We start from the raw sequence: 19,009 nt of genomic DNA on the forward strand, positions 1-19,009 counted from the left end.
TGTGTTTGTTTAATATTATTGGGTTCCAATCTAAATAAAATAACAACAACTTTACTTGTTAGCCACCCCATAACAAATTGTGAGAACAATTTGTTATGGGGCAGCAAACAACAACAACAACCACAACATCAATAACATCAAAATAATAATAATAATAATAATAATAATAATAATAATAATAATAATAATCTATTATTGTGAAGAGGCAAAAATCCTTAGGGATTTTCGAATACAAACTGATAGGCATTTAGTGCACAACACGCCTGATCTGACAGTCATCGAGAAGAATCGGGATCTGATAATTGATACTGCAATCCCAGGGGATTTAGAAGAGAATTGGAGAAAATAACTAAAAACAAGGACCTTCAGACTGAAATTGAGCGGCTCTGGAAAAAGAAAACAATAGTGGTGCCAATAGTTGTGGGTGCCCTCGGTGCAGTACCAAAAGAACCTGAACACCATCTCGACATCTTGGGCATCGAGAAAACCACAACACTTCAACTACAGAAGGCCACCGTACTTGGGACAGCACGAATACTGCAACGCTATCTTTAATTCTTCTTTAGTTATCCTAGACCCTTGGGAAGGGCCCAATAATTAAAGTACCAAATCCAGTCCATAACATCTGGCAGACTGTGTGAAAATAAAATAAATATAAATATAAATATTGCTACAAGCAGGGGGACCACAGATTAGTGTTGGTGTTCACTGGTCTTAGAATCCACCACCATCACCCCAAATATTGGGCATTCCAGACCTGGAGATCTCAGCTCACATCTCTTTCGGCTCCAAGTGTCTGCCTCCCACACCCGAGCACAGTGCCGGTTCTCTGTCTCTCTCGCGCGAGCAGAAGTGCCCGGGGGTCATGAGCTTACCTTTCTTTGGGGCTTGGGCGCTTCCCAGCCCCGGCCGTCCAGGGAAGGGGGCACTTGGTAGATATCCTGCCCCAGCCCAGCGGGCGCTGGAGGCACCTGGTAAATGTCCTGGGGCGGGCTGGCAGGCCCAGTGGGCACTTGGTACACGTCCTGGCCTTGCGGGGGGCTCTGCTTTGGGTAGGCGGGCGGCTGCTTCCCCGGGGGAGTCTGGAACTGGCCCGCTGACCCGGAGCCGTGCGGGAGGCCTCCCGGGGCCTTGTTTGGTGCTGGCACCAGATAGACATTGTCCTCTTGGGGCAGGCAGGAGGGGTGCATAGGCGTGTACTGAGAGGCAGGGGAAAGCGGGGTGTAGCCGCCTTGGGGCGCCGGGTAGGCCAGGGGGGTCTGCCCTGCCGGCTGTTGCAGCGGCGGCGGCGGCTGGGGTTGCGGGGGGGACTGAGGCTGCCCGTGGGCCGGCCCGGGCAGCATGCCCACCAGGATCTTCAGGCGGTTGCCGGGGACGATGCCTTGCCGCCCGTGCAGCGAGCAGAGCCACCAGCCGTCCAGGCCCTGCGTGTTGCGCTCCAGCACCGTCATGATGTCGCCCTTGCGGAAGGAGAGCTCGTCCGGGGACTCGGCCACGTTGTCGTAGAGGGCCTTGGCCAGCACGTTCTGCAGGAGAGACGGGAGAGGCGGTTAGGATGACAGCCCGCGAGGGTGAGGCGGGAGGCAGAGGAAGCTGCCATATACTGAGTCAGGCCCTTGGTCCATCTCGCTCAGGAATGCCTACACAGACTGGCAGCAGCTCTCCAAGGTTGCAGGCAGGAGTCTCTCCCAGCCCTACCTGGGGATGCTGCGAGGGAGTCAACCTGGGACCTTCTGCATGCAAAGCAGGTGCCTCACCACTGAGCTATAGCCCCCCAGGGTATGAATGGGAAGGAAGTCCCGCCCCCCGCCCCGTCAATCAGCAGAATTCCCCACCACTCACCCTTACAGCAGGGTTTGTCTGGACAGCTCTGGATCGATCCAGCCTCACAATCCCAAAAGCACCCACCACCACGGTTAGGGTGCTTCTCTATTCAGACAAAGCCCATTCTAGGCGTGAGTGGTGGGCAGCCGTGCTGATTGACAGGGAGGGGGCTGGACCTCCTTCCCATGGTTACAGCGGTGAAGTTTCTAACGTCTGGTTTTGGCTAAGAGCTTACACTGCTCACATGTAGTCAACAGGGATACGCACAACGGTTCGCGGTTGGCATGTTCCAGCTGCGAACCTGGCTGTTTCTAGTGCGCCGAGCTCGGAACAGAACATCCTTCAAATGAAGCGCCTGTTCCGAGCTCAGGACAGAATGACCACGTTCCAACTCGGAACACTCGGGACGTTCCGAGCGCTATTCTGGACGCTCATGCGTCTTGGAACGTTCCAACTCAGAACGGGGTTCTTCTGATGGAACGATTCAAGGAGTTTGCGTTGTGATCCGAGCTCGGAACGGAACGCAAATGCTGTCACGTGCATAATCCTTCGCAGTCACTATCCAAATGCAGACCAAGGTGAACCCTTCTTAGCAAAGGGCTCGATTCATGCTTGCTACCGCAAGACCAGCTCTCCTCTCCTTTGTGGGCAACAACAATTCTGTTCCTTACTGCCACTTCCTTATGAAACTCTGAAGCAAGAGGGGACGGTTGAGTGGCTGCTAGGCAACCAGTCACATAATCCTCCTCATTTCCCCCACGCCTGGGGTCATCCCTGTATGGGTAAGCGTCCCCTGTCTGGGCAGCATGAAACTGGCAACTCCAGTTCCCCCCATAAGGAGGGAATTGAAGGAGAGCCCCTCTGATTCCGATCAGGAGTTCACTTGCTCTAGCATCTGGTTTCCAACAGCGACCAACGAAACCCTTCCAGAAAGCCCACAAACAGGAAGGCAGCAGCCCTCACTTCTTCATTCCAAAGAGCTGGTATTCAGAGGTAGGCTGCCCCTAGAGATGGAGGTTCTACTCAGCCATCACAGCTAATAGCTACCAGTAGATTTATCCTGAGCAGAAGGCTAGGCCAGAAGACCGCCAACTCGACAATCCTATGAGTTGTAGAGTTTTCAAAGTGAAAGGCACCATGGAGATCTTCTAATTTAGGCCCCTGTTCAGTGCAAGAAATGGCTACAACAGCCTCTGTCTGAAAACCTCTAGCAAAGAAGGCAATTCTGTGACATCACACGAACGTCTTGAAAATATCCCTCCTCTCAGTGATATCAATTTCGGACTGCCTCATCCCTCTTTTGTAGGCAATACTGATTTTTGCAGCCTCAGCATGATAACTGATTCTCAAAGGAACTGCTTTAAACACCTCAGTTGCGCCAATATTCAGAAAAGCCATTATTTTCTGCTGACCTGGCTTACTATTAGGCTGGCGAATGATCGGAAACAGCCGTGAATCTCTTATATGGATCGTGGCGCAAAGCGAGAACAAAAGGATCAGATCCAAGCCCCAGATCTCTCACGTGTCACGCACAGATACCCTTTCCTAACCAGATTTCCTCATAGTTGACCAAGATTGCATGCTCTTAAAGAGACAGGGATTTAATACCTTTGTGCCATCTTGCTCCTTGCCCTTCGTGGACATGCGATCTCTGCATAGATACCCTTTCCTAACCAGATTTCCAATCAACATGAGGCTACCGTACCAGAACTTGACAAATCCCAGGCGCCAGGGAGCCATGGCACTTAGAAATTTAACCATGGCGCCTAGACCAGGCTATTCTGGTGTAGTGTTATTTAATAAAATATTTATTTGTCTCAGGCAGCCTGTTTCTGTCCTAAGTGCTTGTGAAGAGGATTCAGAGAAGCTCGTTTACCCTCCCCTTCCACAATGTCTGTCACTAAGTCCAGTAATCTTGACACGGGTCTACGGTATGGCTCTTAAATCTTTGGGCTGGCTCCTAGATCTAAAGAAAATGTGTTTATGTATTTATTTACTACATTTATATTCCTCTCCTCCTCCAAGAAGTCCAGAGTGGTGTACATGGCTATCTTTGTCCTCACAACAACGCTGCTAGGTAGGTCAGGCGGAGAGAGAAGTGATTGGCCCAGAGTCACCCGGCAAGTTCCATGGCTGAATGGGGGTTAGAACGTGGGTCTCCCTGGTCCTAGAACAACACTCTAACCACTACACCACAGCGGTGTACTGCTCTACTGCTGCAGAGTCCCAGATCCCAGCCTTCACCCATGGCAAGAATCGGGCTGCCGGATACTCTCAGAGCAGGCCCAAAACGAAGATACAAGAGCTGGGTTTTAGGAACGAACACAAAACCCAGCCAAGTGTGTGCACAGGTGAGAGGCCATCCCTTTAGACAGCACAGCGTTGGCAGCGAGGTAGTTGTGCATAGCCATGGGGCAGAGTGGATAAAGACGTCCCCAAATGTCTGACACGCTGAGGTCATTCACATGACACGAGTGGCTTGGGTTTTGACCAAGTAGATTTGACCCAAGATATTTGACCCAAGTAGCCCGTGGTCGTCTGGGCCACCAGGAGGCCTCCTGAGCCAGATGCTACAGACCTGGGTAGCCCAGATCCACTATGTGGGCAAAAGGAGAGGTAGAAGGGGAAAGGAGTCTATCTTGCCTCACCTTCTGGTCATCTGGAAATGGCGACCGGGAGCAGCGGCCATAGAGTCCAGAGTGCAGTGTGGCCAGGGAGAGGAACCCTGCTGCATTGTGGGATGCAGGATGACCACCTCCCGCTGATCCCGCTTTGGGCGTCCACCGCCATGCTGGTCATGTGGGCACACAACTGGTGGAGCCCCAAAGAAGATCCAATGGTCTGAGGAAGGTAGGTAGGATCCTGCCTTCCAACAAGTTCCCCACTGTTTGGTCGTGTGAAAGACCTCGTTACAGGGGAGATCTGGGAAGAGATCTCCTGCCCGACACACAGGCACTCAGGTTTCTGAATTCGAGCAGAGCTGTGGTATTAGCGGGAGGCAGCGTTCCTCCACCGAAACCCGGACACCCTGGTGCCATCCCCACCCCCCCGGGCTTGCATTGTGGCCCTGAAGCCGGTTATTAGCCCTGTGGGAGGAAGAGCGCAGGTGTGTTTCATGCGCAGTCTGACTCTCAGGCCCCCTCAGGCCCCCAGTTCCCCCGGAATGTAAAAGCTGGAGACGCACTTCACCCTTACACCCGAGGAGGTTCCGTTTCAGCATTGCCAAGGCTCTCTCCGTTTTGTAACAGGAACTGAAATGCCAGTCTCTGACAAACTGCCGCAAGCTTGCATGTTTATTAAAAATCAGAGCAGGGCGAGACTGCAGCATATCAGACATCTGAAACAACAGTTTCTTTCAGTATTGGTTAAGCGAGCATCCGCTGGGGACCAAGAAACGGAGTGATCTATTAAGACACACGAGGGCTGTTCACACGACCAAAAACTGGGCAGGAGAAACCTCCTTCCCAGCTACAGGAACGGTGTGTGCTCCTGATTTTTGAGAATCTGTTAACAAACAACTCAGAAAGAGGAATGGGAGTGACTGTGGGTGAGACAGGAGCTGGGGAGGACCACGTCTGGGTTCCTGTACCCAGCATTTTCACAAGGCAGGAGGAAAAGCCACCCTCCCCAGCTCCTCCCTCACACTTACACAGGGTCACTTCCCCCTCCTCCTACCGAGTTGTTTGCAAACCGATTCTCAAAAATCAGGAGTACACACAGATCCCAAAGCTGAGTCAGGTGCTTGTCTAAGCCAGTTTTCGGTCGTGTGAACAGCCCTCTGATATTCCATTCTGATGAGTAATAGTTTGCCTTTTATATTTTTAGGATGGTAAAGTTTGTTTCTATGGACATATATTGTATGTATATTGTCTGATTACATGTTATTGGTTTGCGTTAGCATGATTTGTAATTATATAGGTAAAACCATAACCATTTAAAAAATAAACTTAGTGTGAAAAATACAAACTTCCGATCATTGTGGCTGTGTGTACCGCATGAGCACAGCTGGCCCACTTTGAATAAAATGACAGAAGTATACGGAATTTGCATGCCTCGGTTCCTGCTTGATCAAAACTGACAAATTTAGTGCTGTTCCCCTGACCCTTTACCCCGTTCTCTTTCCCCACTTTTCTCCCAGTGCATGTGTGATCATTTACTCTCCCTCGAGTTCAAAGAACTTGAAGCAGATAAATAGCCATGTGTGCTGGTTGCTTTTATCCTTTTTTAAAGCATCGTGGAGTCTGACAGATCCAACCGGGGAAGAACACATTCTCCCAGACACTTCCTGAAAGGGGCAGCCTGCTAGCCGAGAGAGGCCTAGACCCTCCTGAGTTCAGGCAGGACCCCCCACCCCCACCCCCACGAGGTCCTCGCAGGAAGTGCCAGAGCTGTGAGTCAGCCAGAGAATTCCCTTGGCCCCGTTCCAGACAGGATGACAGGGCTGGGTTGGGATCCAGAGTTCATTTCCCAATGCAAGAATTCCAGGCAGAGGCACCAAGAGGTGTCGAGGGTGGAGGGAGATTTCTTCCCAGGCCTCTTCTTTCCAGCTGCATCCAATTTAAAAAGAGGCAGGGACCGATTTCCCATTGTTGGGTCCCAGCTGCTAGCGTGTCCCTGCCTGGCAGGCTGCAGTGACAGGCGTTCTCCCAAGGGTTTGGCTGGTTAGAAAGAGCCAGACGCAAGAGATGGGCTCGCACGGAAAGTGGCAGCATTTGGAAGCGACGCTTGGAATGCACACCGAGAAGTGTGTCGAGTGGTGGCATCGGAATGCTTGCAGAAGAGGGTGACGACGTGATTAGGGAAAGGTGTCCTTCACGGTTTGGGGAGGTGCCCGTCAAGAGACTTCGGTGCAATGCTTTGTTCAGGCGGCCTGTCCTTAATCTGGCCCCTGGCTCTACGTCGGTTCGCTCTTCCTGTGCTGCGTTTCCTCTCAGAGTCCCAGGAGACCAGAGCTAGGCTTTATCCAGCAAGGGCATTTTGTTTACAGCTCGCAGCAGGCCGGGTGGCTCTTCAGCAGAACAAGAAGAAAAGACTTCCGAAAAGTTCAAATACGGTGCATTCACTGGGGGCACCTTTCTCTGGGCCCCGCCCAATTCCAGGTGCATAGGGCAAGGAGGAGTGCCCTGCTGACCCTCTTAGGGTGTGGACAACACCTCTGTACCAGCGGTCCCTGTAACAGGGATTCCCAGATGTCGCTGACGACAACCCCAATAATCCCCAGACAGAGGCCATTACAGCTGGGGATGCTGGGAGTTGTAGTCAACAACATCTGGGAATCCTTGTTGCAGGGAACACTGCTCTGGACTCTTTGTTGTCCTCCAACACCCTGACTGAGCTGTTCTCCAGTTCCCTAGACGTGCTCTTAGCTTCTCACCTGTGGCAGCTTCCAACACACATGGAGAAGGCCTTGGGAAGCCGTGGGTGTTTGTGCTAGGAAATACTGCCACCCTCTCCCTGCCCTGCCCCAGGGCAGAGGAGGCTCTGTGGGGACTGACTAGTTAACATAAGAACTGCCCTACTGGATCAGGCCCAAGGAGGCCCATCTCGACCAGCATCCTGTTTCCCACAGTGGCCCACCAGATGCCTCTGAAAAGCCCCCAGGCAAGAGCTGAGGGCAGGCCCCCTCTCCTGCTGATGCTCCCCTGCCACTGGTATTCAGAGAGACTTACCTCTTGCCTGTAGGCTCCCAGCGGCATCTGGTGGGCCACTGTGTGAAACAGGATGCTGGACTAGATGGGCTTCCTTGGGCCTGATCCAGCAGGGCTGTTCTGATGTTCCCTCTAACAGGGATTCCCAGATGCTGTGGACTACAACTCCCAGAATCCCCAAGCAAAGGCCACTGCAGCTGGGAATGCTGGGAGCTGTAGTGAGCAACATCTGGGAACCCCTGTTAAAGGGAACACTGGAGAGGGCGATTAACAATAAGTGGTGGCAGCAGATACAGGAACTGTCACAGTGCCCAATCTGAGGCTTTCCCCTGTTGGTGGACCACAGCTCCCATCATCCACAGCCACAGCAGCTGGAGAGCCTCACACAACCACCAGTCACTGGCCTGCCTGCGCTTGCATCCCTAAACAACAGGACTCCTCCACTTCAGCCCTCCTGCAGAAGCTGTCATCGATGGGTGCAGACTCTTGCTCTGTCTAGACCAGCACTGTCTTTTGTGACTAGCTTCTGGCTCTCCCAAGATCCTGGGTCTTTTCCAGCCTGGCTCCCCGAAATCAGGCTAAGGATCAGACAGCCGACATGCAAAGATGTGCTCTAGGTCCTCAGCCATGCCCTGGAAAAGGTGTTGATGAATTCGCGACTGGCAGCATTTGCTGACTCACCACTTCCTGTACCAACACCCCGCACAGAGTGCAGCAGAAGCTTCTGAGACTGGGCCGTAATTACCAGGCGCAAGAGCCTGTCTGGTGCATTTTTGCTGCCATCGCTGGGGAGACAGATTGCGAGAGAGATGCCCAGCCAGCCTCCATCACAGGAGGAAATGAGCTGCAGAAAGACCACCATGGCACACTTCTCCGTCCCGACACCACCGTGCAGAGATGAAGGAGTTAAACCTCACCTTCGCTGCAGTCACGGGGAATATGTGATTAATGCAGCTTCGTTCAAAGAGAAAGGAAACAGCATCACGGAAGCCACAATCCCTATTTCTCAGATAAGGGTTTGATTACACCATAATACGCAGTGCACACGCAACGTCTTTCTAAAGTCATTCGGTGAGCAGATAAACGGGCCTGGGAATTACTCCAACAGCAGAATGAGTCAGTTATATACAATCTTTTAAAGAGAATCCTAGTTTCCGGTTGGGTCTGCTCATGGGGCCTTCTCCTAAAAAGGACCCATCAAAGGAAGAGCCAAACTTCACCACCCTAGCCTTCTCCCGGAGGCTTTTAACCAGGGAGTCAAGCCAAATTTGAATATAAGCCAAAAAACAGTTCAGATAAGGTTTTTCACTAACCTAGAATAGAACCAACCTAACATCTCTTCGTTGCCTTGAACCTGAACCACAAATGAACTTAAACACAAAAATGTGGTTCAAAATAATGACATAGGAAGCTGCCATATACTGAGTCAGACCATTGGTCCATCTAGCTCAGTATTGTCTACACAGACTGGCAGCGTCTTCTCTAAGGTTGCAGGGAGGAATCTCTCTCAATCCTATCTTGGACATGCCAGGGAGGGAACGTGGAATCTTCTGAATGCAAGCATGCAGAAGCTCTTCCCAGAGCGGCCCCATCCCCAAAGGGGAATACCTTACAGTGCTCACACATGTCTCCCGTTCAAATGCAAACCAGGGCAGACCCTGCTTAGCAAAGGGGACAATTAATGCGTGCTTCCCCAAGACCAGCTCTCCTCCCAGTTCAGTCATGATGTCCAATGCATGTGCAATCTGTGTACAGTACACATGTGCAGTAATTCACACATCATACTGAATGCACATACAACAGTACACTCCCCACTTGTACCCTGCATGCGAGAGGGACCTGTCGCCAGGTTCACTTTTAAAATGGACGCAGGTACAGTCATTCACACACAAAAATGTGCATGTGTATAGACATTGTAGGCATATACAACCGGGACAATTCAGACAATAACTCACCAGCCCACACAATCATAAAGGGAACCTGCTGAGAGTGTGTCTGTCAAGGAGTCTTCCGCGGATGTCCCAATGCCCTCTCGACGCGCCCCTTTATTGCACAGGGGTGAGCGGTTCATCTGAATGGCCACTCTGACGGGCACGCTCTCTGTACAGCCTTACTGGCCCAATCGGGTGGGCCAGTAAGGTATCGTCCGAACCGAACCACTGTCTGAACAGGGCTTCAGTGATTCAATAACCAGAGGCTTGTCTTTCAAGGGCAGGATTGCTTTATTTTCCTGGTTGCGTGCATGTTTTGTTTGTGTGCATTTTGTTCGTGAACATCATTGCAAGATGAAAAAACAAGCCGTTTAAGAATAGCCCCTATATCCCCCATGTTCAACCACTCACGTTGTATTCATTGTCTAAACTTCCATTGCAAGCTAAAGCGGAGGTTATTACTCTGCATGAAATGTACCTAAGCCGGTTCAAAGTGTCGGAACCGGTGGCTACATCACTTTCTAAGCCAGAGCCAGAGCCATGGCCCTGGACTGAACTCCCGCTTGTACGGGCTGCGGTCCCTGGCTTGTCACTCAGGCGGCCCCTCCATGTGGCGAAGGGAGGCAGTCTCCTCAGGAAGCAGATTCTTGGGGTGCCAGAGAGGTGCCAAGATGCCCCCCTGCCCCCTCCCACTTTTAAAAAGGGGAACGAGGGGAAGGGGGTTGAACGGGGGCGGCATCTGAGATGGTTAGCTTTTTATACTGCCTTTCCTTCAATCAATCAATCAATCTGGAGCCTGCCTCCAGCACACCAAAGTCTTGAGCTGCCCCTGCTTTTAACAGGGATAGATACGGCCATTCTCAGGATTCTGGTGCTGCCTTCCAGAGAGTATGCAAGTAATTGGGAGAAGGGGGAAATCTCTGCTCCATAAAACTGACCCACATTTCATGCATGACTTGGACCAAAGCACGGGACAGCATGCTACCCAGTGGGATGAAAGGGAAACCCTCATGTCCCGCATAAGAAGAGCCCTGCTGGATCAGACCCATCTAGACCAGCATCCTGTTTCCCACAGTGGCCCACCAGATGCCTCTGAGGAGCCCACAGGCAGGAGCTGAGGGCAGGCCCTCTCTCCTGCTGTTGCTCCCCTGCAACTGGGATTTACAGGCATCTTGCCTCTGAGGCTGGAGCTGGCCCACAGCCACCAGACTAGTAGCCATCGACAGACCTGTCCTCCATGAATTTGTCTAAGCCCCTTTTAAAGCCATCCAAGGCAGCAGTCGTCACCACATCCCATGGCAGAGAATAATTATGCACAAGCTTCTTTCTAGCACCATCTCGGGCAGAAGATCCTACAGCACAGGGAAATCTCAGGAACATAGGAAGCTGTCTTCTCCTGAGTTAGACCATTTGTCCATCTAGCTCAGTATTGCAGCTCTCCAGGGTTGCAGGCAGGAGTCTCTCCCAGCCCTACCTGGAGATGCTGCCAGGGATGGAACCCAAGGCCTTTTGAGCAAAGGAGATGATCTACCATGGAGCAATGGACAAAAGACCTATCCGACCTACCCAGAATCCAGATAATTCTTCACAAAACACCATCCAAGCACCGTGCAAAAATAAGCCATGAGCAGGAGACAGAAAAGAGAACACTCAAGGGAAACAGCAGCCCGGTTTTCAGCCCCAATCCTGGGCATGTTGTCCTGAAAGCAACCCCGTTTAGCTCACTGGGGTTTTCAGCTGTTACGGTTGAAGGGTGGTAGATCACTATCATAAATTCCTTCCTGCCAAAGATGGAACATTTCTGGCAACAACACCCCCCACTCACTGCTCCAATGTGCCACCATCAAGGTGAGAAAAGCGATTTAGTTTGACCCAGCTTCCTATTGGCTTTTGTTCTTGGAGAAATCAGCAAGCAAGATGGAGTTGTTGCAGAAGAGGTGCCACTAGTTAACAATGATGTCTAGCATCCCCAAGCTGAAGAGTATGTGTGGCCCAGGCTGGATTAAGTTCCAGTGCAGTCACTGCACACATTCCGGGAGCTCTGCTCTCGCACAAGTGAATCTTGCAACGGGCAGTGCACCTTGTCGCACAAGGAGGTTTGCACTAGTGCAACACTGGTCTAGAACACAAGCTCCCTTGTGAAACATCCCTGTGCAAGCGCTTTGCTAGTCTGGATGTCAGCCAGGGCGCTTAGCGTTTCCCCTGCCCACCAGCTTCCGCTGCAGCTCTACTGTGCAGCTGCTTCTACCCCCAGGAAGGGCTTCAGATCCTTCTTTATAAAAGGAAAAAAGTTCTGGAAGCTCAGCCAGAAGAACACAGGAAGCTGCCTTGTGCTGAGTCAGACCCTTGGTCCATCTCGCTTCGAACTGTCTTCACTGACGGGCAGCAGCTTCTCCAGGGTTTCAGGTAGGATTCTTTCCCAGACCTAACCAGAGATGCTGCCAGGGACTGAACCTGGGACTAGAGATTGGAAGAAGCGCAGGATGCCTCTGAGTACCAGTTGCAGGGGAGTAACAGCAGGAGGGAGGGCAGGCCCTCAACTCCTGCCTGTGGCTTCCAGCGGCATCTGGTGGGCCACTGTGCGAAACAGGATGCTGGACTAGATGGGCCTCCTTGGGCCTGATCCAGCAGGGCTGTTCTTATGAAAGCTGAGTGGGGGGAAGACAGAAGATTTGAGGGGGAGAGTTTCCTTGATTTTTCTTTCAAAATTCCTCAACATTTTAGGGAAAACACAAGGAACACAGATTTTCTACCGAGAAAGGGTTAGGAACAGAGGACACCGCCGTCTACCGATTCAGACCCTTGGTCCACCTAGCTCAGGACTGTCTACACAGACTGGCAGCGATTTCTTCAAGGTTGCAGGCAGGAATCTCTCCCAGCCCTATCTGGAGATGTTGCTAGGGAAGGAACTTGGAACCTTCTGGATGCAAGCAGGCCGGTGCTCTTCTCAAAGCAGTACACAGAAAAAGCAACGAAACACAACAGACATTAAGAAAAATAACTAGAAGAGACCAGTGCAACAGAACTGAGAGCAGCAGTGTCCCCGGCCCAGTTAGCAACCTCAAGAAAGTGGGAATAACTAACCCATATAGAGAGCCTGTTGAAATAAGATGTCTTCATTAAACACTGAGAGTTCAGGAAGGAAAGGGCCTGATGGACTTCCTGGTGGAGGGGGGTTCCACAGTCCAGTCACTGTGACCAGGAAGGCCTGTCCTGTGATCCCACAAACCTCACTTTTGACTGCAGTGGGACATGGAGTGGAACCTTTCCCAAATACTTTGGTGAGCAGGAAGAGTAGGACAGGAGCCGGTGCTTCTTTGAAGAACCTGGACCCAGATTTTTAGAGTGGGGGCCTTTATTCGTTGTCACGAATAATTTCCAACTTTTGTGCTGGGAGAAATTAAAGCCAAGGCTCTCATAAGCCCAGCATATGCAGAGGAGAAGACTGCCCGCTGCAACTCTGTACGAGTCCCTGCTTTGACTTTGCATCCTTCCAACTGGCCTCTGGTGGTGGTGCTCAACTTCACCACATCTATGATACAGCTGGACATAAACCCACCAAATCCTCTAGCCCCAGAGGAGAGCTGGTCTTGTGGTAGCAAGCATGACTTGCCCCCTTAGCTAAGGAGGGTCTGCCCTGGTTGCATATGAATGGGAGACTTGATGCACTGCAAGATCTTCCCCTCAGGGGATGGAGCCGCCACTCTGGGAAGAGCAGAAGATTTCAAGTTCACTCCCTGGCTTCTCCAAGATAGGGCTGAGAGAGTTTCCTGCCTGCAACCTTGGAGGAGCCGCTGCCAGTCTGTGAAGACAATACTGAGCTAGATAGACCAATGGTCTGACTCAGTTTATGGCAGCTTCCTATGTTCCTATGCTTGTTCCTTCCCTGTGCTGAGTCACTGTTTCCAATCAGAAAGCACACCCAGCCTAATGACTCATGCAAAGACCTCCTAAGGGTGGTTCCATTCAGCTTGGGAAATTCTCACCCTGGCATGCTCTACAAACGTAAAAGCGTCTTTTGCCTCTAAGCATGGAGGATGCTAATTTCAGTTGGGGGAGACACCATGTGACAGCAGAGCAGACGGCGTGTCTTGCACTCAAGACCCTGCAAGGAGCCAGCCGCGCTCCTCTGGATCTTCCGGCTGCTTCTCTGCCTCCTGCGGCCACACATTCCTTAGCAAGCTAGAACATCGCTGTGGTTATTCAGCCCCAGTCAAAGCCTGCTCAGGGGCACTGGCGCAATCCGTCCACTCACTGCTGGCTCTCGGGGGGCCCTGGACAACAATGTGCTTTTGTGCCCGGGTGGCTGCAGACAGCACAGGGATTGTCCCGGGAAGCTGGCAGTGACAGGCCCCCGAGGCAGCTGGACCGGGGGGGGGGGGGTGCGGGGGAGCTCAGCATACCTGCAAATCTGCAGCCTCTTTGCAGCCTCGCTCAGCTGCCCCTCGAGGCCTCAACACTGGGGGAAGGGCGAACAAGCTCTCTGCTAGCCAAACCGCCGGGCCCCAATCCTCGGCAAGCAGAGCAGCCATTCACAGACCTCGGAGCCCCTGCTGCAGCCGAGATCCATGCCTGCTCGTTTCCTGGAGGGAAGCATCACTGAAAACGGCACAAGGGTCTGAGACGCGGATCACACAGCTCGCTCTCCCCGAGTTGGGTCAGAGAGACAGGCCTCCACAAATCCACTTGCCAGCTCGCCAGTGGCGAGCATCCCCCGGCCCTCTGGCAAGCAGGATACCCAGCACCACACCGATCTCCTCCCCAGAGCTCTCATTTCCACTGCCATTTTTGAGAAGGTCAGCAACAGAAGGGATAAGAACATAGGAAGCTGCCTCCTACTGAGTCAGGCCATTGGTCTATCTAGCTCAGTATTGTCTTCACAGACTGGCAGTGGCTTCTCCAAGGCTGCAGGCAGGAGTCTCTCTCAGCCCTCTCTTGGAGATGCCGCCAGGGAGGGAACCTGGGATCTTCTGCATGCATGCAGGCAGGTGCTCTTTCTTCCCAGAGTAGCTCCATCCCCTAAGGGGGATATATTTCAGTGCTCACATATGTAGTCTCCCATCCAAATGGAAACCAGGGCAGATCCTGCTTAGCAAAGGGGACAAGTCATGCCTGCTGCCACAAGACCAGCTCTCCTTTCTGAGCAGTAGGACCCCCCATTTCCCACCATTTCCATCTCCCAGTGCAAAAATGACAGAAGACTCGCTTCTCTCCGAAGCCCTCTGCATGCGTGCCAGAAAAGGCTCTGAAGGATTGGTGGCCATCTCAAATAATGGCTGGCTAGTAAGTGAAGCCTGGATATACAGACCTCTGCAGACAAGCCGATGCCCTGGCTCCATATCAAGATGCTTCATGCGGTTCTATTTATAGACCCCTTTTCAAAGTGGTTTGCATAGCAAGAAGAATGAGAAGACCACCCTCTGTCCCAAGGGGGCTTCCAGTCACAGAGTAAGAACAAGAGCGACCACTGGGAGGAAGCCTTTGCTGGGCTGAAGAGGGACAGTTGCTCTCCCCCTGCGAAACAGAAGAGAGGCATCACTTGAAAAGGTGCCTCTTGGCCCAGTTAATGGCGGGGGCGGGGGGAGATTTGTGAGCCCTTTAGGGATTGGGAATCAACCTCAAAAGAAGAACAGGGAGATGCCAGCAACAGCCACTGGGAGAGATGCTGTGCGGAGATGAACAGGGACAGTTACTCTCCCCCTGATAAACAGACGAGAGACATCACTTGAAAAGGTGCATCTTGGCCCAGTTGGGGGGGGGGATTTGTGAGCCCTTTAGGGATTGGGAATCAACCTCAAAAGAAGAACAGGGAGATGCCAGCAACAGCCACTGGGAGAGATGCTGTGCGGAGATGAACAGGGACAGTTGCTCTCCCCCTGCTAAACAAAAGGGAGCCGTCACTGCCAAAGGGGCCGCTTGGCCCCGTTAGCAGGGGGCCCAAGTTCATATACACATAACACTGCCCCTAAGTTCCGGGCCTCAAATACAACCCTCCCCGACTCTGAGGAATCCCAAAGAGCTCGCTGTGCACGGGTGGCACCCCCTACAATGGCTTCTTTGGAAACCCCGCAGCCACAGGGGAGCAGCTGCAAGCACCGCACACCCGGACGCTCCAGGGGAGCGCAGAGAACATGACTTCTCCTGCACCAGATCTGAGGCCTCGAAGGCCCAGCATAAGAACACAGGAAGCTGCCTTATACTACATCAGACATTGGGTCCATATACCCGACTGGCCAGGGCTCTCCCAAGGTTTCAGGCAGGCATCACTCCCAGCCCTACCTGGAGGTGCCGGCGGAGGTTACAGAATTATGCCTGGTGTGTGGAGAGAGTGGACAGAGAGAAATCGTTCTCCCTCTCTCACGACAACACTTTCATGGGTCATCCCATGAAACTGGTGGCCAGGAATTTATAGGGCTGACAAAAGGAAGGAATTATGGAATTCTCTACCATGCGCTGTGATGATGGCCATCGCAGCTGGGGTGACTTCAAAAAGGGGCTTGGACAAATCCATGGAGGACAGGCCCATCAATGGCTACTAGTCTGGTGGCTATAGGCCACCTCCAGCCTCAGAGGCAGGATGCCTCTCAATACCAGTGGCAGGGGAGCAACAGCAGGAGAGAGGGCATGCACTCACTACCTCTTGCCTGTGGGCTCCTCAGAGGCATCTGGTGGGCCACTGTGTGAATCAGGATGTTGGACTAGAGGGGCCTCCTTGGGCCTAAGAACATCAGAACAGCCCTGCTGGATCAGGCCCAAGGAGGCCCCTCTAGTCCAGCATCCTGTTTCACACAGTGGCCCACCAGATGCTTCTGAGAAAGGCCTGATTCAGCAGGGCTGTTCTTATGAACCCGGTACTTTCTTCATGCAAGCAGATGTTCTTCCTCTAAGCTACGGTCCTTCCCCTACATGATTTACATGAGAGAAACTGAGTCAGGCTCTTGGTCCATCTAGCTCAGAGCTGCCTACACTGGCTGGCAGCAGCTCTCCAAGGTTTCAGGCAGGAGTCTCTCTCAGTCCTACCTGGAGATGCTGCCAGGGAAGGACCTTGGGGCCTTCTGCATGCATGGTAGATACACTCTCACTTAAGCCTGCAGAAAATGAGTGCCCCTTCGTGCAATTCATCTGGGACTGGCAGGGGGTTAATTCATGTGTTACACAGAGAGCTGGTGGTTTCCATCCATCATGGATCACGAAGTGGAGAATCAGGGGCTCCCATGCAGACCCTGATCAGACCTGCACCTGCTTAGCTTCAACAAGGGGGCTGCGTCATGCGCCCTCAGACCAGGCCTGGGCATTCCCTGCTCGCCCCTTGACGGCTTGTAGGTTGACATCAGCCTCATCTCTGGGCTCTTCAAGGCACGTTGGCTACCAATTCTCTCGGCTAGGTGGAGGCGGGCATTTAGCAGGCAAAGTGGTGGATGGGCAGAGCAACACCCCCCCTCAAAAGCCTGCCCAAGAATTGCTGGCGGTAAGGAGCTCCCTTTGCACAATGGTGCACAGTGTTGGCCGGACAGAAAAGCTCCCAGCACCCTGGTCCAGCACGTGGACCCACCGCGGCCTCGGCTCCAGAGTGGCGGAAAATTGGACATTAGCCACCAAAGTGCCGCTAATTGACCAAACGGGCTCCCACGCTTCCCTCGGGGAGGATGGCGGGTTTGCTTCGCCGGTGATCTTGTGGCCTGGAGCTGTGGTTTAGACTGCACACTCCAAAATGTTCATTTATGAAAACCAACAGATCATTAAAGCATCACTCAGACAACGGCGAATCTGTTGTTGCCGGCTGACTGTGTTGGCGTGCAGGGGGTTGCCACTGCTACAGCACAGCTATGTTGGAAAGAGAAATGCACTCCAATTTCCTAAAGATGCATCCACTGTGAAGCTCAAGACTAAGCCAAGAATCCAAGGAAGAGAGCATGCTTACGAGTACAAATCACCAATAGGTTCACCGGGAATCCTTGTCTTACACAAAGATTCTCCAAGCCTGCACATGGCTCCCAGAATATTGGTGGTCCAAACTATATTTTGTTGCAATGATCCCACCCTCTTTCTGACACACACCGAGTACATAATTAGTACATCAAAACTGTGTCTCACAGATCCCATGACTACCACTCAACTCTCTCACACAGCAAATTTAATTTTACAGCCTTTACTACGATTGCACTCACCTCCCTTGACATTTTCATTTCACCAACACCAAACCAAGGTGGAGAGATTTTGATTTCCCCAAAAGGCACACTGGCCAGGTTCACACCATCATTTGAATCTAGGTTAAATGTGGGTTTCCAACATTAGCATGATTGTGGGAACCCACACCAAGGCAGGAATCTCAGATTGGGCCACCATAAACCACCTTAGTGTGGGTTCACAATATCACATGGATGTCAGTAACCCACATTAAACCAGGATTCCGTGTGCATGTCCAAGGTGGGTGCAGAACTGGAAACCAGCTAAGCCCCTCCCCTCCCAATCCAATTCTCTCTTTACTGAAGCAGAACAACTCTTGAGAAATCCTAGAAAGTATCCAGTCCAGCTGCCTGTACTCCCCCAAAAGCAAAGGCCTGGTGTATGCGTGGGATAGAATGTGGTGGTAAAGTGGACTAAACCAGGCAGGGCTTGACAAATCCTGGATGTCAGGGACCCCTGGTGCCTAGACTAGGATATTCAGAGGTGGAGTTATTCAATAAAACCTCGATTTGTCCCTGTTTCTGTTCCAAATAGGTTACTTGTAAAGGGGACAAAGAGAAGCCCCTTTACCTCCCCCTCCACAATGTCTGTCACTAAATCCGGTAACCCTGCGAAGTGTCCACTGTCTGGCTCCTCAATTTTGGGGCCAGCTCCAAGACCCAGAGAAAATTGGTCAAGGCCTGAACCCTGCTAACTTGGCGAAGAGGCACCTTTTCACGTGGTGATTCTCTTTATATAGCAGGGGGAGAGTAACTGGCCCTATCCATCCCCAGCACAGGACCTCCAGTGACTCTTGCTGGTGTCTGTCTTATGTTTCTTTTTAGATTGTGAGCCCTTTCAGGGGACAGGGATCCATCTTATTTGTTTGTTATTTCTCTGTGTAAACCGCACTGAGCCATTTTTGGAAGGGCAGTATAGAAATCAAATGAATGAATGAATGAATGAATGAATGAATGAATGAATGAATGAATGAATAAAATACCACTTTGGACTGCAGGTGGAGGAGTCACATTTCAGAACAAGATAAACTTCCTGCAAGAATAAAAGCTGCACAAAAAGGGGGAGAGGTTCTTCCCCTAACTCTCTCGCTGCTGTGCTAGCTGTCTGTTTATGACATGCATTGAAGTAAAATAAATATTTGCAGAGGGAGGTTTTGTTTTGTTTTTAAAGTAGGAGCGCATTCCAAACTCTGCTTCCCCCAACCATGCAATCTGAAGTGGTACAGTCAGTCCTGCCACCTCCTTTTTACGGGCAGGCAGCAGATCTCCTGGGTCCCCAGCAGGGGAGGAGCTCTCTCATCCCCTGCTACCTGATCCTGGCTCAGGACTGACCCTGGGCCCTTCTGCGTGCCACGCATATGCTCAGCCACGGGGCGATGACCTCTCCTTGTGCCGATCCAGCAGCCCAAGCGAACTCGAC

General features: G+C 52.0%; 1 protein-coding gene across 5 annotated transcripts in view; it reads right to left on the reverse strand.

The window, feature by feature from the left end:
* BCAR1 (BCAR1 scaffold protein, Cas family member) overlaps nucleotides 1-19,009 on the reverse strand; it is a 46,616-nt gene that overhangs the window by 14,759 nt on the left and 12,848 nt on the right. The window contains exons 1-2 of one of the 5 annotated variants that reach the window (XM_053271499.1): nucleotides 2,092-2,178; nucleotides 876-1,526 (exon numbers count right to left, since the gene is read on the reverse strand). In XM_053271499.1, coding sequence (XP_053127474.1) covers nucleotides 876-1,526; nucleotides 2,092-2,163 — 723 coding nt within the window. In that variant the 5' untranslated portion in view covers nucleotides 2,164-2,178. Of the gene's footprint in view, nucleotides 1-875; nucleotides 1,527-1,842; nucleotides 1,982-2,059; nucleotides 2,179-19,009 lie in introns of those variants that run through there. The other 4 variants (XM_053271502.1, XM_053271504.1, XM_053271503.1 and 1 more) reach the window with 4 other exon arrangements.

The sequence above is a fragment of the Hemicordylus capensis genome, chromosome 9, assembly GCF_027244095.1.
Source record: "Hemicordylus capensis ecotype Gifberg chromosome 9, rHemCap1.1.pri, whole genome shotgun sequence".
NCBI classification, from domain to species: Eukaryota; Metazoa; Chordata; class Lepidosauria; order Squamata; family Cordylidae; genus Hemicordylus; species Hemicordylus capensis.